Genomic DNA, 23,709 nt, shown 5'->3' on the forward strand with positions numbered 1-23,709 from the left:
CAACAACCGAGTCAATAAAGATGTCGTCGGGTCGGTCTTTTCTTTACAGAAACAAATAACTGCGAAGCCCAAAAACGTCTCACTAACCTGGGCGCCTCTTCCACTACCTTCTGGTTCCTCCTCTGGATGGAGCACTCCCTCTCATTGAGCCACAGAGCATTTCCATGTTTATCAGCCAACACCTGAAACAGGTTTTCAAGTCAACACACTATGTGGTTTACACATGTCGCTGAACATGTCTGCATGTTAGAGCATCTGTCACAAAAGTCCAGAAAATTATTCTTTGAAATCTAAAAACTTTATTAAAATAAAAAAATAAAAAACACCAATTCACACTTGGATCCTCAGATGTGAGCTGGTACAGTGATCCTCATGTTTCTCTTCAGGAATGCAAGAAAACCATTCAGCATCTTAGTCAAACAATAATCACGTGTTTTCCTATTTTTACGGTTTTTGTAAAATGTTGCATAATAACAAATATAATGTGTTAATGATTTTGGTAAATACCAACACTGTTCATTTAGGGCAGCTGTGGCATAAAACCTTTAATTCATTCAATGCATTCCTAAGCGCCTCACACTGGGATCCAATAGTTTGAGCCCACATCAGAACCTGTCACTCAGAGTGGACGGCTGTGACCTACGAACTTTTCAGGCTGGATTCAGCCAAACTCTGCCTCCCGTCTGCAGTCTCAGCAGAGGGAGAGTCGTTAGGCTACGCTTCGCTCTGTTCACGGTCTTATTAGTGCAGGCCTACTGCATGTCTGACTCACAGGAGTCAGTGTGACCTTCTGACTCTTCAAGCTTGTTTGCGTGGTGCATTCTGAGATGGCGTTTTGTGAGAGCTGTTAGGTAACAGCCTCCTCTCGACTCGACTGAACAGACTGTCGTGCAGTTTGTTTCTATTTCAGTGAATCTAGAGCTGAGACGAGGAGTTTAGGAATCAAAGAGTCACCTCCGCTTGCTCTTTTGGCTTTCATGTATCCATCAAAGTTAAAGGAGATCAGTGTAGACAGTCGATATACCTGAATCTCTATATGTCTGGGGTTGTCTATGTATTTCTCAATGAGCAGCCTGTCGTCTCCAAAGCTGGATGCTGCCTCCTGCGATGAGAACCGGAAACCTTCCCTGTTAACAGCACACCCACAGATCACAACAGTTTTAAAGAGCAAATACAGACTTTCCATTGGTCTACAAGTAACAACAGGAAAACAGTTAAGTAAGTAAATAAGCTTCAGTTTAGAGCACAAGGAGCTGAATGAATAACTTTAGCAATAACAGGTGATTTTGACTAACGTCTGTAAAACACACAGGGACGAAACAAAAAGGAAGACCTGGACTGTTTAATGTGTCGTATAATATAACTGCTTGTGTTGTTAGGTTATTCAATGAGTTTGTATAGTGTTCTGGAAGAACTTCAGAGCTCACTAATGCCTCTTTTCCACTAGCACCCACTCCATCTGTTCTGGTTGTTTTCCATTACAGTGGAGTACCATTTGTTGGGGTCATTAAAGCAACGCTGCCAAAACAACAAACATCATTACAATGGGAGACTCCGGCCTGGTACCAGGTACTACCATCTAATGGAAAACCCTACAAACCTGAAGCTGAACTGACCCAAGCAGCTACTAGTGGAAAAGGCCCACACATTTCTGGCCACTAGTTTAACTAGGGGCTGAATCAGTGTTTGGGGCAATAGTATTTTAACTGTGGTATTTGGAGCTACTTAAGATCAAAGAGTTTAACTAATGTAAGCAGAAGACGCTGCACGAGCATCTTCCATAAGCTGCAGACGTACGAGCTAATAGCAGTAGCTTTAGTCCTTATATTTGCAATATAAGACTGTACAGTATTACCTGAGGTAGAGTACTTTAAGTCATTACTACATAAGCAATGCTTGTAATAATAAAAACAATTACTTCTACGTTTTGTTCAACACATAATTGAGTGTGTATTTACTAAAAAATAGTAAATGGCCTGTATCTGTATAGCGCTTTACTTAGTCCCTAAGGACCCCAAAGCACTACATTCAGTCATTCACCCATTCACACACACACTGGTGATAGCAACACTGTAGCCACAGCTGCCCTGGGGCGCACTGACAGAGTAGCTGATGGGCTCGTGTATACTGAGCACGTGACCAAGTACAATACCTCGTCTCCTCAGCGTTCCAAGCAATCCTCATTCCTTTCCCTCCTCCACCTGCAGAAGCTTTGATCATCACAGGGTAACCTGGCAACAAAACAAAACAACTGCAAAGGTGCATTTTTCACAGTCAGGCAACAGAACAGAACAGAACAGAACAGAACAGAACAGAATAGAATAGAATAGAATAGAATAGAATAGAATAGAATAGAATAGAATAGAACAGAACAGAACAGAACAGAACAGAATAGAATAGAATAGAATAGAATAGAATAGAATAGAACAGAATAGAATAGAATAGAATAGAATAGAATAGAATAGAATAGAATAGAATAGAACAGAATAGAATAGAATAGAATAGAACAGAACAGAATAGAACAGAACAGAATAGAATAGAATGAAACTTTATTACACAGCTGTGGGTGTTACACAGCTCTTATAGCAGGAGGAATATAGACCTATAGTAGAGTGTGTGTGTGTGTGTGTGTGTGTGTGTGTGTGTGTGTGTGTGTGTGTGTGTGTGTGTAGGGGGGGGGGTATGAATGATCCTGGTGTACAAACAAGATGCAAATGAGTATCAGCAATTACAAACATGTGATATGTCAATTATACAGGTGATGAGTAAGATTATGTTAAACTGTGTAAAAGAGTCTGACAGCTGCTGGTCACAATGTCCTTTGGTAGCGCTCCTTCCTACATTGCAGGTGTAAAAGTCCTTCCTACACTGTGGGTGTAAAAGTCCTTCCTACACTGTGGGTGTAAAAGTCCTTCCTACACTGTGGGTGTAAAAGTCCTTCCTACATTGCAGGTGTAAAAGTCCTTCCTACATTGCAGGTGTAAAAGTCCTTCCTACACTGTGGGTGTAAAAGTCCTTCCTACATTGCAGGTGTAAAAGTCCTTCCTACACTGTGGGTGTAAAAGTCCTTCCTACACTGCGGGTGTAAAAGTCTGCTGCTGAACGAGCTGCTCAGTGCTCGTACAGTCTCATGCAGGGGTGGGAGGTGTCGTCCATGATGGATGTCAGCTTAGACATCATCCTCAGCAAAACCCCAGCAGCCTTTTAAGACTGAGGAGTAAAACAGACTCTTTATATTCCCACAGTGAGAGTTCTGCTTTCATCTGTTCCATCTCTTCAGATATCGTAAACCTACACAGCGTTTACATCTTTAGCTTCTGTGTTTAGCACATTGAGTTTTCCTACAATGATATTTTCAACATAATAAATGTGTTATCTTTTGGTAACAGCTCCATGAAGATGTGATGATTGACAGCAATTCAACAAAAATAAATAAATACATTTAAAAAATAATCAGAAATAGGAGTAAACAGCTCGAGTGGGCCAGGAACACGTGTGTGGGAGATCATGTCTGCAGTAAACAAACTCACTAAGATTCTTCCTGTCATCACTACAGTTTACTGTAAACTTTTAGCACACAGAAAAACCGATGACTTACCAATCTGCTGTGCAATCTTCACAGCTTCCTCTGCAGTCTGACACAGGCGAGGAGTAAAACAAAGTATTTAAGGGCAAATGCACATATGAATATATGGATCCATTACTATTAACACATGCGGTTTGTTCACAGCAGCAATCACCTCTACAGCTGCACTTATTGCAAGAGGTGCAGAACTATTAAAGTGCTGAGCAACAGATCAGCAAAGAAAGCTTTGAGAAGTCTGAAGAAATAAATTGATTCCTATTTTAACTGAGACACAGCTGATCAAAGTCTCAGCTCTGTGTTGTGATATTGTAATTTACTAGGTTGTTTTTCATGATCTGGCTGCTGTAACCAACTTTTTGGGGATAAATAAATCACATTTCATCTTCACAACAAAGGGAATAATATAATTTTATCATCTGTTTACATCCTGTTCAGAACTTTAAAGCTTAAAGCGTGGAATTAAAAATTCAAAGACAAAATCTTTAAATTCCAAAAATGAGGTTTTGCCAACTTGAATTCCTCCCTCAGTCTGAACATGAAGGTTCGTAACACCTCTATGAGAATCACAATGGACTGCACACATCACACTAAAGTGAATGCAGAGGAGAAGGAGCAGTATTAAGCCAAGCGTTGAAACATTAAGAGGTTAGAGTGATGTGCAAGGAGACTTTCTGAAGAAGCTTTGCTGATCAAACGCAATTTTTAGCTGGTTTTTTAGAACTACGTGACTTTAAAATGTAACACCATCGTGGTTTTTATTGTTAAAATGGTTAAACGTAATTGCATCGTATTACAGCACAGCAAAATAATTGCACAATTTTTTTAAATGACAAGAAAAATATGCCATAAATATTAACATATGAACGTTTGCTATAGATGCAAAAATCCAGTTTAGCTTATGTGAGTGAAGTTGGCCCCCACCTTCTTCAAATCCAACAAAAGTGGTATCAAACGTTTGTGCTACGTTTGTGCTGCTTCTGTTTTAAAGATATTAATGAAAATTTCTAGAGGTCATCAGAGGTCAACCAGCCCCCCCACATTAATTAAATCAAACAAAATGGGTGTCAATCAACTGTGCTACGTTTGTGCTGCAAAGATTTTTGTTTGTGCTGCGTCTGTTTTAAAGATATTAATGAAAAGGTAAAGGTCAAAAGGTCAACCAGCCCCCCCACATTAATTAAAGCAAACAAAATTGATGTCAAACGTTTGTGCTGGTTTGTGCTGCAAAATTTTTTGTTTGTGCTGCTAACATTTAAAAAATTTTAATAAAATAATGTCCTGGTGCGTGCTTAATCATCCAGGTAAGTCAATCCCAAAAGGTTGATTCTGTTCATCTGGACATTTTCAGTTGGAGAAACGTTTCGTCATCATCCAGGTGACTTCTTCAGTCTCAGCTGACTGCAGGTTTCCCCAACCTTATAAACAGGACATTTGCATAGTGAAGGAAACTAGCACCACTGAATGAACAATGTGCTGGGGAGTTAGTTCCATGATTGTTAGTATGCAAATTCCTATGACCATTGATCAATGACAACTAATCAAAGCCTACTGATCAATGGCCATGAGTACCATTCACAGAAAGTGGGGAATGGCTACAATCACAGCATTGTAAGATGGTGACAGATGTACCCTTGGGCCCCCCTTCTCGATTCAGAGATGGTCAGCATCCTGACAGCCCGATGGACGAAGCTGTCTCTCAGTCTGTGTGTTCTGGCCCGGAGGCTCTTCAGTCTCCTTCCTGATGGCAGCAAACTGAAGAGGCTGCTGAAGGGATGAGTGGAGTCACCTGTAATGGAGAGGACCTTCCAGGTGAGCCAGGTGCAGCTGCTCTCACTACCCGTTGTCATTTTGTCCTGCAGAACCCAATGCAGGAGTCATACCACACAGTGATGCAGCTGGTGAGGATACTCTCAACTGTGCCTCTGTAAAAGGTGCTCATAATGGGGGTTGAATCTCTTGTGCTTCTCAGTTTGCAGAGGAAGTAGAGTCACTGTTGGTCTTCTCCACATTCAGGGACAGGTTGTTGTTGCTGCACCACTCTGGCAGATGGTTAACTTCACCCCTGTAGTAGATCTCGTCGTGGGTCAGCAGAGTAAAGAGAAGGGAGCTCAACACACATCCTTGGGGAGCCCCCGTATTCAGTGTTCTTGGGCTGGAGGTGTTGCTGTCGACCCGTACTGTCTGCTGTCTTCCTGTCAAGAAATCTAGCAGCCAGTTATACAGCAAGGTGCTGTTCCCCAGCAGATCCAGTTTGTGAATGAGTTGCTGGGGAATGATGATGCTGAAGGCTAAACTGAAGTCTATGAACAGCACTCTGACATATGAGTCTCTAGTGTTGAGATGTGTGAGGGCTGAGTGAGGGGCAGTTGAAATTCCATCATCGGTTGAGCGTTTTGACGAAAGCGATAATTTGATTTGATGCATGACTAGCCGTTCAAAGCGATTCATAATGATGGAGGTGAGTTTGACAGGACGGTGGTCCTTAAAGCAGGAGGTAGATGACTTCTTGGGTACAGTAATGATGGTGGAGGCTTTGAGGCATGTGGGAACGGCGGTACTGATTTTGGCAAGGGATCTCCACACACTGTCTGGGGCGATCGAGGCTCAAGAGTTGGGAGTTCGCCTTGTAATCGGAAGGTTGCTGGTTCAGGCCCCGGCTTGGACAGTCTCGGTCGTTGTGTCCTTGGGCGAGACACTTCACCCGTTGCCTACTGGTGGTGGTCAGAGGACCTGGTGGCGCCAGTGTCCGGCAGCCTCGCCTCTGTCAGTGCGCCCCAGGGTGGCTGTGGCTACAATGTAGCTGCCATCACCAGTGTGTGGATGACTGGATGTAGTGTAAAGCGCTTTGGGGTCCTTAGGGACTAGTAAAGCGCTATACAAATACAGGCCATTTACCATTTGTTCACCACAGTCTGCAGAGTGGGCTTGTAGTCTGTGATGGTTTGTGTTCCTTGCCACTGCCTCAAAGTATCTCTGCTGTAGCTGATGCCACGTTACAGGTTTGCCCTTGCTGTTCTTTGGCTCACCTAATTCCCGGCTCTGAAGGCTGCATTTTTCAACCTTAGGAGCATTTAAACCTGACCTGTGAGCCATGGTTTCTGATTGGCCCGGACAGTGATAGGCCTGGTGTCACGACCTGCAGGATTGGCAAGGTGCTGATCAGAATCTCTCCACTCCTAGCCCTCCTTCTCTTCTCTTTTTCCCTCTCTCTCCCCCTCTCTCCTTCTCTGCCCTGTTTTGCAGGGGGCAGAACTCATGGCGGCTTCACGCCCTCGGTCCACGCCTTCCCGGATCGTGCACACCTGGGCCTCATCAGACCAGCTGGTATATTAGAAGGAGGAGATCAGCTGTTCAGCGCTGGATTGTTGTGAAGGCTCTAGTCAGTACACATCTAGCTCAAGTTTCCTGTGCCTCTGTCTCAGAGACTTAACGAGTGTTTCTTTGTTCCTAGATTCCCCGGACCCGTCCCCGTGTTTCCCCGCGAGGAGTGTGGAAGGAGCGACTGGTCGCTAGCGGAGAAGAGGGAGGTTGAACTGAGCGCGTGTGTGATTTCCCCATTTTCCCTGGAGCCCTGCCCCTCACGTCTTGTATATAGCACTAACCCCACACTGTCTGTACACACACTTGGTGAAGATCTGTAAATAAACCGTCTCTGTTTAAATGCTACTCAAGAGTCCTGCGAGTGGATCCTCTAAGCAACCCGTGACACCTGGTCTCTGTGACATCATCAGTGCATTTTGGGATGTAGGCAGTAACAGTTTCTGTATATTCCTGAAAGTCTGTGGTGTTGTCATGTGTAGCAGCCTGTGGTGGAAAAGCAGTCTTGCAGTGCCTCTGAGGACCCTTCTGGCCACACCTGTACCTGCTTACGAACTGGTTTGGTGACTTTGAGCAGGGGCCTGTGGGAACCCATGGCACACCTAGATTTCTGCCTGTACTGACCCTTATGCAAAATAGGTGGAATTAAGACACAGTTCCGAAAGCAAACACAACTGATCAGTGCTGAGAGTGGTCCTGTTGCTGAGGTTGGGGTGATCCTGTAATCTCTTATGAACGACCTCCAACGCTTCCGTGACATATCTCTCTCACTGTACATGTACTGTTTATAAAATTAGGGAAACATAACCTGCATTTGCAGGACAAATGTTTGAGATCAATTTTGTTCGATTTGAAGAAGGTAGGGGGGCAACTTCACTCACATGTGTTTATAAGGTTGGAAACCTGCAGTCAGCTGAGACTGAAGAAGTCACCTGGATGATGACGAAACGTTTCTCCAACTGAAAATGTCCAGATGAACAGAATCAACCTTTTGGGATTGACTTACCTGGATGATTAAGCACGCATCAAGACATTATTTTATTAAAATTTTTTAAAATGTTTGCAGCACAAACCAGCACAAACGTTTGACATCAATTTTCTTTGATTTGGGTAATGTGGGGGGGCTGGTTGACCTCTGATGACCTCTAGAAATTTTTATTAATATCTTTAAAATGATAGTAGCACAAACGAAACTTTTTGCAGCACAAACGTTTGATACCACTTTGTTGGATTTGAAGAAGGTGGGGGGGGGCAACTTCACTCACATGTTTAGCTTTAACCTATTAACTGGAAAAAAAAAAAAAGTATTAGTGAAAAACAAAAACCATGACACAGCCGATGAACAGCCCTCAGACTTGATCTAGCAAACGCCTTCTCGTTTCCATGCATTGCCGTTTTGATGGCCCTACCTTGACAACGCCATCGAATCCTGGGATAGTGTTGACTTTGGCAGCCTTTGCAATTAGCTTGCTTTCAATTTTATCCCCCATCGCCTGGATAGCATCGGTGTCTGGGCCAATGAATGCCACACCTTCTGCTGCCTGGCAACAAGACAAAGTACCATGAGACTCCTAAGACTTTGTGCTGAGAGAGAAGTAATTCACTGCATAACTCACCAGTCGTTTTGCAAACTCTTTATTTTCAGACAGAAACCCATAACCAGGATGAACCTTAGAGAGGAGAAAAAAACGTCACACTTTCAAACCCAAATATACTTTAAAGGGGGTTTGGAAGAAAACTCCTTTCATGCATAAACAATTGCTTAATTGTACTTATGAATTACAAGCTGTTAACATCAAAAAGAGTCACAACAGTATTACTGCGTCTGACCTAGAAGGAGACTCTAGCAGGACTGTCAACACAAGTCTGAATGCATGTTAAAGGCCTGGACACTCCTGGCCGTAGGACTCCAATGTAAATAGGTATACATCATGCACTTTGTCCCCTTTCAGCCACTGAACAGGTGGCTGTAGCTCAGGAGGCAGAGCAGCTCATCTAATAATCAGAAGGTGGTTCAGAGCAAGACACTGAACCTTAGTTTCTCTCTGATGTGTTCAACAGAGTGTGAATGTTAGATAAAAAGCACTTTGATAAACTCACCCACTGTACTTTGCATTGTTTTATAAAACATACATTACAAGCCTGTCCCTTTTATTTTGGAGGCAACAACTTAAAACAAATTACACTCATACATGTGTGTAAGCAACTACATCATCAACATAAAAGCCTCTCTGCAGCCCCACTGTAACATGACGGAGGACACTGCAGGAAATCTGAGCTTCAACTGAAAAACAAAATGACTCTTTGGAATACAGAAAAGCATCATCTTCATCTTAACATGAAGACAGAAGTCGATTCGGACCCAGAGTTACCCCTCTGCCTAGTAGATGCACCTGTCGTATGAATTTCAAAATTTTACATCACCTTGTTCTCAAGGTATTCCATTCACAAGATTTTCAGAAAACCTGACCTCTGACCTCTAACCTTAAGGATGCAGTCACTGAGAATCAAACGCCTATAAGATTGTCAGTAGATGCACCTGTGGTATCAGGTTCTCGGGTCATCGATTGGGCTAAATACACAAAATGAATATGCAGACGCCCATCTGCACAAGTCATGTCATTCACTTACAGCTTGTGCTCCAGTCACTCTGATGGCATCCATGATGGCATCCATGTTCAAGTAGCTTTTATTGGTGGGGGCGGAGCCAACACAGACCGCCTCATCAGCCATCTTTACATGAACCTAGATCCATACAGAGCAGAACATTAACATCCACAGCAGGAGGTAAACCGAGGTTCACTGTGCGGCTAAAACACCAACAACAGTTTTCACTGCACAGTAATCTACTCATATACCCATTCTTTGATTAAAGATTTTATTCCAGATGATGTGCTTTAAAGTCACTAAAACGGTAAAACAAAAAAGTGAAAAATGAATGCAAAGGTCATATAGAACCTAGGCACACATGTTGGGCTCGCTTTCACATCATACTTGTAAAAGAGTTACAGAGAATCGTTTGTTTGAAGCAGCGGAGGCCTCGGTGACTTTTTGCACTGTTTTTCAGGGTGATCTGAAAAGATCTGAGCTCACGCTTCCTGAAGTGCCACTCTGTTTTTGTTTGAGTTTAAGTGCACTTTTTGTATAATGTGCACACGGTGTTGTTCCATGGCATTGCAAGAGAACATGCTCTACCAACGTCCCACAAACAAAGCACCGACAAACATCGTTTAAAGCTCTCCTGCTGCTCACAAAGGATCTTTTTGAGCCAAATGTTGATTATCATTCAAAGTTTACACTAAAAAGGTGATAAACCTTTAAGGCGGTAGTTAGGGCTGCCACAAACGATTATTTTGATAGTCGACTAGTCACCGATTATTTTTGCGATTAGTCGACTAATCAGATCATCATCCATTGGACATAAAACTTACAGCTTATTGCGCCAGCAGCATCTGCTCTTATATAACTATCATTAGCTTACAGCTTTAAGTGTTTAAGGTGCTAACTAAAAATAAAGACAAGATGATAGTTTGTTAGATTTTAATGAAATTTGCAGATTGTTTCGGTGAAGTTTAATAAACTCCTTGCTATCTAAAATATAACAGGACACCGGAGTAAATTCTCGAGCATCTCACACTTCTGATGATCAGCTGTCTGCTTGACGTTTATTCAGCTGTGTAAAAACTTTAATCTCAGCCAAACCGATTTACTCAGGAACAAATAAAACACTGAAAAAAGCCAAACAATAACATTTTTAAGTTATCTAAGTGACTCATATATCATGTTTAACCTGAGTAGTGAAAGACGGCGGTGGGTTTGAAAACGATTTGCCGGGAGTCCGGTGTTCTCACGGCTCTAGTGAGCCTAGCCCCCGGCTAGCTATCGAGCTAGTGGGTAACAGACGTCTCCGAAAACGTCGGAGCGCTTTTGAAAATATGTGGTGTCCTGATAAACTGAGCAGATATTTGAGGTTTACACAGCTACATTCTCGCCTGAAAATATGTTAAACGTTTATTTTGTGACCCAGAAAGAATAATAAGAGTAACATTAAAACTAACTAGCTGCCGCCATTGTTGGAAACTGAGCTGGGCCGCGCTATGAATTCTGGGACACAGCTTCTTCTTCTTCTTCGGGGTTTAACGGCAGCTGGCATCCTTGTACATGCAGTGCTGCCATCTTCTGTTCCAGTCCGTTATTACACTCTTAAATCCTGCTACTTATTCCTGCGTCTTTTGGGATCTTACAAAGCTTCAAACGACGCGTCGACTATTAAATCAGTCGTCGGCGATTTTGATAGTCGACTAATCGTGACTAGTTGACCAATCGTGGCAGCCCTAGCGGTAGTGTACATGGTAATGTCAGCACACAAACAAGGTTTTTTAATCATCAGTCAGGTATGAATAACATTAGTTATTATACCTGACTGTAACACAGTCAGTGCAGAAGCATCAGCTGATTTATCACTGCCCAGGTGTCTGATCCAACACTGAAGTGTTAACTATAAACTATGTAATATAAAACCATTCCTCTTTCCATGAACGTGCATTAACTGTTAACTCTCAGGATAAAGTATTTAAGTTAACCTGAGCTTGAATTTACGTTTAACCTACTGAATCACATTCAGATCACACTGAGTTTGAAAATTCAAATGAAACCCTTGAACACAAAGACAAGTCCTCAGGTACGTGTGAAATAAAACCAGCATGCAGTTATTCAACACGAGGTTATGTCTAACATCCGAGTTCCCCTGCTCCCTGGAAATGCACAGGTCGTGACTCACAGCGCTGGAGTCTACATCACTGTGAACAGCCACAGTCTGGATGCCCATCTTCTTGCACGTCTTGATCACCTGATTGAAAACAAGGAAAATACCTCACAGTAGAACATATCAGCAGGCACAGCCAACTGCACCAATCAGCTGCAGCATTAAAAGCACTGAGATATGAATAATATATAGATGATGTCATTATCTGTATTGGAAATCATGGATCCCGGACGTTTACCCCACCACCACAGCCCCCGTGCTGCTACATAATATCAGGCAGCTGGTGGCTGAAAGGTGGACCCACTGATGCAGAAGTTAGCATGAGATGAAGAACGTAGGCAGAGCACCTTTCACAGCTGAGCCCTGCAGAGTTTCCTGCTGCAGCAATGAGACGGGCTGTGAGCTGCAGCTGCTCTCTGCTTCATTTTAAGATGAACAGCTTGACACGTCCACGCATGAAACACATTCATCGTGACCATGACTTAACATTAATCACACACGAAAACTCTATTTACAGCTGTGTGAATGCTGTTTTTGGCATTTGGATAGGTCAGGGGTACTGACCTGTTATTGTCAAGGATCACTTTGCTACCTGTGGTCCCATACGAGCACAAGTACTGTCACATTTAAAGAAATCTGGCACCAACTTGATGTGAAAGTCGATACATATCAGTGGCATTTATCCGTAAAGTCAAAGTGGAATTTCCTCTTAGTCCCCCCAAAACAACCAGCTGTTAACTGTACATATTGTGTGAGTCAATGAGAGTTACCCTGCAAGCAATCTCTCCTCTGTTTGCAATGAGGATCTTATCAAAGGTCTGCGGAGGAAGAAGACAAACAGCAACATTGCATTACTACAAAGACTTTGTACTGAAAGTAAAATATATAGATTTTCTTAATCAGCATTGTTGAAAATATGAATGAATACAAAAATGAAATAAGCAGACGAGAGCCATGCATTACCTTTTCATTGGGACTAGATATGGTGGAATACTGAGCCTCTCTCTGCACAACACAGCATCTGGACTGGAGAGGGGAACACTGCAGAGCGAGCACACACACACACGCGCACACACACACACACACACGCACACACACACACACGCACACACACGCACACACACACACACACACACACACACACACACACACACACACACACTAGAGTCAATCTGACCTCATTACTGATTCTTAGAAACAAGTAAATATCCAAATATGCTACAAAGAGCCTCTCATTGAAGTTTAAGTAAAGTCAGATATTTTCCTTTGAAGTTTTGCTTGAAGACTTCAAAGCATTCTTCTTCATTTTTATTGACAGTTTTGAGCCGGTAGAGCAGTGTGTTTGTGGCTGAAGTTCTACACAGGTGAGCAGGAAGAGACTAACTGCACCTACTTATGCTCGCCAGCTTTGACAATAACGGGGTTTATGGTTGAGCTCAATCGCCACCTGCTGGACTGTCTGCCTGCCTGCAGTCAGTGTGTAACCAAGCAGCTTTGGGAGGAGAGCGCGGAGTGCTGGAAACAGTGAAAAGTGTCACTGGCTGCGCTTTTCCTGCTTTATTTGGCGTTTCTCCGAAGCTTTGGTCCGTGTTCCCGTTGCATCGCTCCCCGCTGGGACTGCGACGATTCATCGAGTAATTCCAACGAATCCATTATGAAAAATTCTCGACACGCATTCTTCGCATCGATTGTCGTCTAACGCGCGGCTCTGTAGCAGATGCGTTTAAACACCAGCGTTTCTCCGACATTTTCAACTGAAACAAAGCTGCAACAGAAACGTATGTAGGAGCAGTGAATGAACGAGAGCCCCCAGCTTTAACATCACACTGCAGAACAACAGCAGCAGTGATGATGACGCGGGCACAGTTTAACGTGGAGCCCGAGTCTGTCCACACACCGTGACATGCTGAGCGTGGAAGAAACAGCAGCGCTGTTCCTGGAATCAACATTAAAACCTTTACAGGGAAAAAGTCACGGGAGGTCTGCATCAAAGCACCTGATCAACTTTCAGCTACAAAGTGTCTGACACAGCACAACATCTGGATCAAAACATGCAGATGAACTGTTAACTTGGTGTGACTCCGTGTTTGAGTTGCACAGCTCGCTGAAGGCTGACAGGTGTCGCGATAAGGTAGCTACCCCCTGCATCGGGAGCGCGCGCTGTGCATGGAGAGCAGTGGGATGAAGCGGGGAGCTTCCACCGACCTTCAATCAGTAGATGACCTGCGGCACCTCCTGAGCTACAGCCACTCCAAATGCCTGAGCTTTTAACTATTTGTTCGCAGCTTGTCGCCTGGTTTCCGTCTGCCTGTGTTTGAGGTGCCGGTGTCCCGGTTGCACAAACACGGGATGTTTGGTGTGCAGGGTCACAGCAGCCGACTCAGTGCAGACAGAGGAGGGAGAGGGCAGCACAGTCCCGGGAATGTCTGTGGCATGAAAGCGTGAAGCAACAGGCCACACAGTCACCCGCAGTATGGGCTCAAAATGTGGTCATAAATATTTTGTACTTGTAAATCAGTTTTGTATGTGTTAAAAGAATTTGTGTGTGCGTAAAAAAGATTTGTATGTGGACTTAGCCAAAAAAAACCTGCAAGTTACAAGTACGAATTCTGACCCTATTTTTTTGAAGAACCAGCAAAAAAACAGAAACTCTTGTAGAGGACATAAAGTCAGAGATAGAAACGACAAGCAGCAGGTGCATCTAGTGCAGGTAGAGCTGCTGCAAAAACCCACAGAGCCCAGCAGCCAGCAACAAATTCTGGATCCTTGGGTTTTAGTTAGCATTAGCAGCACATCCTGCGTCCGATGTGAAAGGACCTTTATGCTGCTGTATGACCCTTCAAGGACCTGCAGTTCAAAAAAGCGCCCCTCCGACAGCTAAACCCAGCTGTTCTCTGATTGGATTGTTACATTTGTGATTGACATGACATTGACCAATCAGATGAAAGGAAGAAAAATAGGGCCAAAATTCGTACTTGTCACTTGCAGGGTCTTTTTTGGCTAAGTCCATACACAAATCTTTTTACACGCGCGCGCGCGCGCGCGCGCGCACACACACACACACACACACACACACACATTCTGTTTACACATACAAAACTGATTTACAAGTACAAAATATTTATGACCACATTTTGAGCCCATACCCGCGAGACTCAGTGTCTACTCTGCTGCACAAGATACGCGACACAGCAGCGCCAACATGTCAAGTTTCAGCGCAAAATACTTTGAAACCTCTAACAGTGTGGTACAACCCCTCGTAATGGAAACTCCAAGTTTGTTTCCAGCGGCTGTTCCGTCACAGACTCTGCGGACTGTGCGTTAGCTGTTTGTGGAGGTCCTCTGAGTGAAAGCACAGACCCTCGCGGTCAGCTCACCTTTACAGCGAACAGAAGCCTCTTTAACGTCGAAGGAACACTGTGCGCCGCCATGTTGCCGATCATCCACAACGTCATGACGTAGCGTGCAGAGCGCACAGCCGCAGGAGGCCAGTGTGGTGCCAAAAAGTGATTTCCGGTATTTAAATAGTAAATACTGAATCATGTCAAGCCAGAAAGAACATTTGTGCCATAAGGTAGAAGTGCCAATCAGTTTATAGCAAAGACACTTTAATATGTCCTTTGATTATGAACTCTGACATTAAACATTAAGAGCGGCCAGGCCAACGGGGCAGCAGCAATTGCGACAAATATAAGATAGATATTTAAAGTGACCAAAAATGTTTCAGGCAGATTTGGATAACTCTTTTCTCTTAAGAAATCAAATTTAAAAACTCCTTTTTGTATTTACTCAGGTTATCTTTGTCCAACATTAAAGTTTAGTTGATGACTGGAAGCATGTGAGCAATGTGTTTGTAGATATGCAAAAAAAACAACTAAGAAATGAGGAAGGGGGCACAGCACTGCACATGCCCAGTGCAGGAGTCGTGATTCAAACCTTCCAGAGCTGCAGTCAGCCCTCGGATGAGCCTAATAACTTACACATGCTGAATTCTTTCTTGGCTGGAGAGCCTCCTGGGTTTAATCCAGGTGCAGAAATGTTTGCTTTGCACAAGAGTCCAAGAGCACCACTCACCAGAGCTGTGAAGATAGCACACCCCAACCCAAAAGTAACTTAAAATGCTTGGAACAAAATTTTCATTGGTATATAAACACAACTAAACACGCTTACTGAAAATGCTGTCCCTTTGTTTGCCATTAGGTTTCTGAGGGCCTCAGGGTGCTATCCTAGCTGATATTAACACATCACATGTTGGTTGCAGACACACTCACACCCAGACACTTCTTTAATTACATCCTTTAGCCTTTGAAGTTAAAGGGACCCACACAGTTGCTGCAGATTTCTTGGCTGAATTCATCCCCCGTTTCAACCACATCCCAATGGTGCTCTGTTGGTCTGAGCGCTGGAGACTCTGGAGGCCATCAGAGTACAGAGAACTCCTCGCCACGTTCTAGAAACCAATTTGAGATTATGTGAGCTTTGTGACATGCAGTGTTGGACTCAAACTCACAGTCTGGCTCTGGTCTTTAAAGAATAGCATTAAGGGTGCCAAGACCATATGTCAAGACACCAATACACCGCCACCACCACCCACGTCCAGAGCTGCAGATACAAGGCAGGGTTAATTCACGCTGTGACATTACTTACATCAAACTGCCATCTGAACGTTGCAGCAGAAGCCACGGCTCATCAGACCAGGCAACGTTTTTCCAGTCTGGTTGTAAGAAGAGGTTAATGGACTTACCTTCCAACTCTAAGCAGTCTGACCATTATTTTCTAGCAGAGTCACTCAGCGGATGCTTTCTCTTTCTGAGGTCATTCTCTGTTAACACTACAGAGGTTTGTCTGTGACAGTCCCAGAGCAGTCCACCTGGTAACAGCAACACCTCGTCCCAATTCTGATGCTCGCTTCGAAGTTCACTGTTATCTTGACTACATGTGTAAAAGCATTGTTCTGCTGTGTGAATGGCTAATTTGATCTTTGCATTAACAAGCAATTCAGCAGGTATGCCTAATGAAATAGCATTGAGTTCACTCGAGCAGTGTCAGAAAGCATTTATCTGGCAACGTGCTTTAGTAACTTACCCAAGAGCATGACGATGTATTTGATTGGTGTTGCCTGTAGCTAATGTTACAAGAATGTATCAAATTTTAAATTCTGAACCAGCTGCTGGTCAAAATATAGACAGCTTTCATTTTAGCTTCTTTTCACTCAGATTAGCTCAAAAGCATGCTGCGCTGCTGTGAAACATCCTGGCAGTGGATGAGTGCACCCTCCACATAATCTTACTGCCACAGGCTGGATCACACTTTCAGGTCTACCTTTCACATCACTGAGTCAGTCTGTAGAGGGGAGCCACCTACCTTACTATCTCTGTCAGAGTATCAAGACACAAGAACATGGAGACTTCCAATGCAGGAAACCCCTGATACAGTCAATACAGCCAGCTCTCTGTCTGCCTGGGGTAAGCTTTGACATGGTAAGTGTGAATACTTGGTGAATTATCATGTTTAGATAGACTTTTGCAATGTGTTCATGGCAAAATTAAATTACAACCTTTTAGGAGGAACCACTGTGGTTATGGTTGGTGGACAGTTCCACCTGCTGCAGGTCTCTGAACTTTTCTGGTGGGTGGATCATGAATCTGAGCCACATATGAAGAGTGCACTTTAAAACAGTTACTTTTTTAAGCAGTTTCAAAAATCATGCACACTTCTACTTCTTTTCTTGATTTATTGATGCACATTGTGTGTAGGACATGAGATTTTTGAAAGCTTGAGGTGCTGGAAATGAAGTGTAAACAAACACAGGAGATTAACTCACTCGTAATCCAACCGAGATTCAGTACAAACAAGGACGTGAGTGTAGTTTCACTGACTTCTGCTACGTTGGATTAAACTCACAAATACTTCTGGACATGTTGTTGCCATCTGTTTGTTACTAAAGACCTCTGTATGCTTCCACAGAGGTGGCGGCCTGACAGCAGAATCAGCTGTTCCAGATCAACCTTTTAAAGTTGTACAAACCAGTCTGCTCAAAGCATACAGAGACTATAAAGTACTCCCCTGTGTACCTGCTGGTTTGGTCCTGCCGTGTTACCTTGTGTACATTGGTGCTGTGACATCAAGGAAACATTAACCTCTTTCCATCAACTTGGCCCCTAAAATTGCTTCACCTAAGTGGAGCCCTTGAATTGGTCATTGATCCGTGTCTCTAGAGGTCGTCATGTACACAAATCTCTTTAATATTCGCTGATCCACTTGCACAAAGTTAACTCCTTATCTTAGTTCAGGTTAGCTAGCCATGACTGATAACTTGCAGTAAAACATTTTGTTTCATAATCAGGAGTTCCTCCCGTCCTTTCGGACACCATTTGAGCCGTTTCTGTTGATCCACACATTTTTAATGTGACACAGTCCCTTTGACCTTCTCCGAGGGCCACCGATGTGGAACCATGCAGCTGCTTGTTCTGGCCCGACCTGGATCTGACGATATGAGATCTGTTCTGCGAGTCAAATTTCACCAGTCCCTCAACTTTACGTGACGTACTCCTCGTCATCACTAGGTTCTGATTTGATGTGGTCTGGGTGAAGGAGAGGAAAGTGTGGTGCTGTAGTCCTGGTACAGACATACCACTCCTTAATGTTAGACAACTGAGGTAAGGCTGGGTTGACTGAGCGCTGGCTCCTCCGTGGGGTCCTGCCGCTCTGCTGCTGCTGGCTCAGCTGGCTCTTCAGGCCTGAAAGAGAGAGATCCAGAGGCATCGCTACCGGAGACGAACTCCGTAGCAGCAGCTTATGGTCCACTTCGCTGGCTGAACGGAGGTCCAATTCGTGATTGGACAGCAGAGAAAAATGAGTGTTTCTGTCAGTAAGTGATGGAGAGAGGTGGTTCATTTTAAGGTCAAGGGGCTCGAGGACAGCCGGATGAGGTTGCTGGAGTTGAAGAGGGATGGCATTGTACAGGTCCTGGGTTTCAGAGGTAGGTGATGACTTGATGTGAACCTTCATGTGTTTGCGCAGGGAGCTGGGGTGGGTGTAAGACTTGGTGCATCCTACTGCCTTGCAGTCGTAGGGCTTTGAGGCTGTGTGGACCTGCGAGTGCTTCTTTCGGTCGCTGCTGTTGGCAAAGCGCCGCTCGCAAAACTCACACTGGAATGGCTTCTCACCTGAAAAACAAACATCACACGCACAATTATCAGCCTTGCAAAGGGAATGGACCTGAAAAACCGACATTCAACTGGACACGTTCAAAGGAGGGATGCTGAGAAATAGCATTGTTATTCCAAAGAAGGACACTTGTTTCTAAATAACAGTAAATATTTAATGGAATCGTATTTTAACCTCCTAGGACCTGCGTCCACATATGTGGACATCACATTTTGGGTTATTTAGACCAAAATACTCAATTTTGCTCTACAAGGGCCTGATATCCACTTACAAGGACATTATAGTGCTACTGTTCTATCAAAATGTTAAACGAATATCCTCATGTGTGGCTCTTATTTTTCTTAAAAACAAAAATAAGGTAAACAAAAAAAAATCTGGTAATTCTTTGTTTTTACATTCATCAGGTCCCAATCAGCCCAAATATCAAAGAGAAATTAAAAAATGCTCCCGTGGAAGAGTTCAGGTCTGAGGAGGTTAAATAATCAAAACTCATATCAAAGTTGGAACGCAGTGACCGATGTTCAGCAACCATCACTGAGCACACAGTTAAAGCAGGTTTAACAAATATGATGCTGCTGAAGAAGTGATCCTTTAGCTTTTAGGCATACATCCCAGTCAGAGAACAGCTTCCAAACCTCAGCAGAGTGATGTTGCTTTTTAAGAAATGAAGGTTGATCCATTGAGAAATTAGCAAAACAGCAGCTCTTGAATGGTGACTGAAAGCTTTGAAGAAGAAAGTCATCACCAACAAGAAGGCGATTGGTTACAAAAGAAGCAAATCTGTGAGTGCAGAACAAATGATGCTTGATATCCTCTGTCAAGCATGGTGGAGGGAAGTTATGGATGCTGCATGATTCCTTCCCTTTGTTTTTAAATGTGATATTGCCAGTAAATGTAATAAATAGAAGGGAATTTAAACAAAAAAAATCTGCTGCAGTTTTAGATCAACAGTCAGGCACCACATTGATTAATGCAGCACCAAATGGACAGAAGAGCTGTGTAGGTCAGGCTCTCACTGCTTCCATGCAGACACACTGCAGCTTGTGAGAGCCCATATGGAAAAGAAAAAGACAATATACTTATAAAGCTTATATGATTTACTCATGAAAGTGGCCACTTTCTCATTACTTTCATATATTGTTTTAGGAAGTGTCCAAAACATACAAGTTTCATTTCTATAATTTTTCAAGGGATCTCATATCTGTTTTCACTCTTGTATGCTTTTCATACACGTTTCACACAAGACAGATACAAACTTTATAATATATCTTTTCCATATGGGAGGACAGACACACACCAGGGTTTTTACCTTCTTCTGGGATAAAGAGAAAACACAGTGGGGTCAGCGAGGAAGCACCAGCTAATAAAAAACCCTGTTTTCACATAAGACTGGATGATTTAGCTTAATGTAAAACGATGAATGATTATCAGCAGAAGAGATAACGACATGCTAAATTTTAACATTTGCATGTTTTGTATTCCTTTTGAAAACATAGTTGTACTAATGCTTTCATGCTGTCTTTAACGGGAATGGGAGTGATGTCTTGGGGAAACTGGAAGCACACATAAAAGCATAGACTGTATTAAAGATGAATGCAGTGGCAGACCTCTTTTTGAAGCTATGTGCTGATCTTTTTCGCCTCACCACTATAGCTACACCAACACGGGCTTCACTGGAATCTGTGTCCATCTTTTATGTACAGTCTATGTACAGAGCCTCTACCGTGACATCATGCCATCACAGGCCTTCCTAGAAAAAGTCTATATCAGTAACATAAACTCAGTGTTGTGGTAATAAAGCATCTTTAAGAGACATGGTCAGAAAATGGACCTGCATGTATGTGGGACCACTCAGCTACTTATACGGCTGCAGACCACTTAGCTGGAGCCTCTGTGACTCACATCAGAAGCAGCTTTTCTACCAATCAGAGAGCTGGTGGCTTGAGCCCAGCCCCTTCAGCCTGCATGTCCAAGCATCCTGGAGTAAGTTGATCCATTAGATTGTGAGTGCATGCATGAATGTTAGACGTGGCACTTGTCTATAGAATGAATGAATGAAGGTGTGTGAGAGCTTGTTGGGGGGGTGCACCCAGTAAGTACCAGTTTTTATTGGATGCAGTTTCAGAGCATCTGTCACACATGCAGCCAGTTTCAATCAGCGCCCTGTGCTACCCTGCCCGTGATGTCGGTACAGCATCGCACTCATTTTCTGGATTGTGTGGTTGTTTCTAGTTTAGCTGGTGACTTTTATACTTTTACTGGCTTGTTGATTTCAAGATCCTAAACGCAGTAAGCGCTGTTGTTATTGATGATTAATGACTGATGTATAGTCATTGCCCAAGGACGGGTTCACCGCTCATACATGTCCTGAGGACTAAACTAAACCTCAGTTCTGACCTGTGCTGATGCCTGTCACCTTGCTTGACTCCTCTGCTGCAGTTTAGAACCGCGGCTGCTCGAGGAAACAAGGGAGCACTCAAGTCTAATGTGAATCTACACCGAACTAAGCCCAAGTAAACATGGAGGGGATTCCTAGCAGGGGAGAGCGCTGTGTATTATGCTGTGTGTTCTCGGTCCCTGACAGGAAGCTTGTGTTGACGGATGGCACGGACTGAGCGAGCGCAATGACAGTATCTGCGCTCTCGTAGCAGTCACACAATCACGAACCCTTACCAGTGTGCGTGCGCGTGTGGATCTTGAGGTTTTCCGAGCGTGCGAACATCTTGCCGCAATTGGGAAATGCGCATGAAAACGGCTTCTCCCCGGTGTGCACGCGAATGTGGTTAATGAGTTTGTATTTGGCTTTGAACGCCTTCCCGCCGCGCATACACTCGTCCCACATACAGACGTGACTGAGGCTTTCCAGCCCCGCAGCTACATGCTCGGTGGTGACGTGGTCCACGAGCTCGTGCATGGAGCTGAAAGTTTGATCGCAGACGGATGTCGCCGTCCGCCCAAGCCTCTGTCTTGAAGAAGTTCGGTCAATCCATTTGCACACTAGCTCCGTTTTAACGGTGGGGCCTTTGGAGAAATCCAGCAGGCCGTCCATCCCACCGCCCGCATCGGTGTCGGCAGAAGCGGGGATACTGGTAGCTCTCGGATGGGGTGGCGAGACGATGCTAGAAGCTCCAGAGTTGTTGTTCCCCAACGGAGAGACGAGGCCATTGTGCCTGGCCACCACAGCCGTCCGCTTCATGCTCTGCGCGGCGGGCTGTCCCGCTCCTGTCGCCACCAGCACACCTTGCTTTCACTTAAAATCAGTTCAATCCAACTGGCCAAAGCCTCACCACGATCACGCTTCCTTCCTGTGTGTTTTAGTCGAGGCGAGAGCGCATGCGGCAGCGTTTTTACCCCCCGCTGCTCGCTGTTAGCTCCCGAGAGTCAAAGCCTCCATGCTTCTATTTACTGTGAATAGAGATGAACGGAGTCGAAGGAATACAGCAGGACGCGACCCGCTACCATTTGGCGGCGTCCTTGTCTCCTTTCCTTCCTTACTCCAGCCTTCCTTCCTTTTAGTTTTAACTAACGTGTCCATATTGCTGATGTGCGTCGAGGATCAGGAGAGTCAGCACACAGAAATGAAGCATTGCCTGATTTAATGATGACTCGTGAAATAACCTGCATTAGTAAATTCATTTAGAACTGTTTTCATGTCTTTTGTTTATTTAGACATGCATAACATCCATCGTTGTTTATAGGTTAAAGGGAAATGAAAAACATAAATATGAATAAATATTTCCAAAATAATCCAACAACAAATACTTAATGTAGTTAATACTAAATATGATTTATAGAAAGAAAAAGAAAGAATCAAAACCTCATTTTAAAAAATGTTCATATTGAGACTTTAAAAAAATGCAAATTAAAAAGAGAAATAAGTAAATGAATTGAAAAATCCAATTAGTTTTGAAATGTTTATTCCACTCACCTTTTAAGTTTCATTTTTTCCCCTGTTAGCTGTAATAATTATTAGATTAGCTATTGGATTAGCTTTTCCATTTCTATGGCTTTTTTGTCCTTGGAGAAAAAGCAATGCAAATTAGGCATGCATGTAAAGAGGTCTCTCATTGGTTGCTCACAGGCATGCTGGCTGGGTTTTTCTTTTCACTGTTAAGGAGACTTTTTAAAGAAGTGTTTGTGGGCAGTTAGCCTCGGTATTCACTCTCTGAAAATGTCCAACACAAATATATGAATGATGTGAAGGGAAAATGCAGGGAAAAGAAAACCTGAACCCCTCATGATTTGGCTGAAAGTAATGTAGTAACACAGCTAATGCTAGTATCCCGCCATGTAGCCCCAGTCTTACCTTGTGAAAATGTGACATCCCAGTAGTACTAGCTAGCTTCTGTTTTTAGTAAGCTAATGTGCTCAAATAAAGCTTGAAGAAGCTCAGACTGTTACAATGGTTAAAACCAGTCCTGTTACATTTATACACATTGCTGAAGCAATGGCTGCAAACTACAGCCTTTGAAATCACGATTAATATGCTGTCCTACTATTAATTTTCTCTATACAATCTGTGGCCATAAAGTCTCTGAATGTTGTGGTGTGAGCTACAATAAATGATGTGAAATAATGTTTTTAAACCAGGGCAGCACGGTGGCAAGGTGGTTAGCACTGTTGCCACACAGCAAGCAGGTCCTGATTCAATTCCACCATCAGGCCGGGGTCTTTTGTGTGGAGTTTGCATGTTCTCCCCACGTTTGCGTGGGTTCTCACCGGGTACTCCTGTTTTCTCCCACAGTCCAAAGACTTGCAGTTAGTGGGGATTAGGTTAATTGATCAATCTAAATTGCCCATAGGAGTGAATGTGAGTGAGAATGGTTGTCTGTCTCTGGCTGTGTCCCAATCCAGGGTCTGCAGCCTTAAA

General features: G+C 43.6%; 2 protein-coding genes across 3 annotated transcripts in view; both read right to left on the reverse strand.

Moving 5' to 3' along the window:
* pcca (propionyl-CoA carboxylase subunit alpha) overlaps window positions 1-15,175 on the reverse strand; it is a 34,648-nt gene extending 19,473 nt beyond the window's left edge. For both annotated transcript variants that reach the window (XR_005692120.1, XM_040005079.1), the window contains exons 1-11: window positions 15,047-15,175; window positions 12,633-12,710; window positions 12,440-12,487; window positions 11,685-11,753; window positions 9,536-9,649; window positions 8,521-8,574; window positions 8,314-8,445; window positions 3,599-3,635; window positions 2,153-2,231; window positions 1,025-1,127; window positions 88-182 (exon numbers count right to left, since the gene is read on the reverse strand). Coding sequence is in view for 1 of the 2 variants with exons in the window: in XM_040005079.1 (XP_039861013.1) it covers window positions 88-182; window positions 1,025-1,127; window positions 2,153-2,231; window positions 3,599-3,635; window positions 8,314-8,445; window positions 8,521-8,574; window positions 9,536-9,649; window positions 11,685-11,753; window positions 12,440-12,487; window positions 12,633-12,710; window positions 15,047-15,124 (887 nt within the window). In the remaining variant the exon portion in view is untranslated. The remainder of the gene's footprint in view (window positions 1-87; window positions 183-1,024; window positions 1,128-2,152; window positions 2,232-3,598; window positions 3,636-8,313; window positions 8,446-8,520; window positions 8,575-9,535; window positions 9,650-11,684; window positions 11,754-12,439; window positions 12,488-12,632; window positions 12,711-15,046) is intronic.
* Window positions 15,176-20,039: 4,864 nt separating this feature from the next.
* LOC120717199 (zinc finger protein ZIC 4-like) lies at window positions 20,040-22,433 on the reverse strand. The gene has a single exon (XM_040005080.1). The coding sequence runs from the start codon at window positions 22,033-22,035 to the stop codon at window positions 21,499-21,501; it is 537 nt and encodes a 178-aa protein (XP_039861014.1). The 5' UTR covers window positions 22,036-22,433; the 3' UTR covers window positions 20,040-21,498.
* Window positions 22,434-23,709: the final 1,276 nt, after the last annotated feature.

Source organism: Simochromis diagramma, unplaced genomic scaffold, assembly GCF_900408965.1.
Source record: "Simochromis diagramma unplaced genomic scaffold, fSimDia1.1 OVJJ01000309.1, whole genome shotgun sequence".
Classification (NCBI taxonomy): Eukaryota; Metazoa; Chordata; class Actinopteri; order Cichliformes; family Cichlidae; genus Simochromis; species Simochromis diagramma.

What these genes read in the sequence shown, in the direction of transcription:
- LOC120717199 (XM_040005080.1), bottom strand. Translation starts at nt 22,035, where the DNA reads ATGAAGCGGACGGCTGTGGTGGCCAGGCACAATGGCCTCGTCTCTCCG.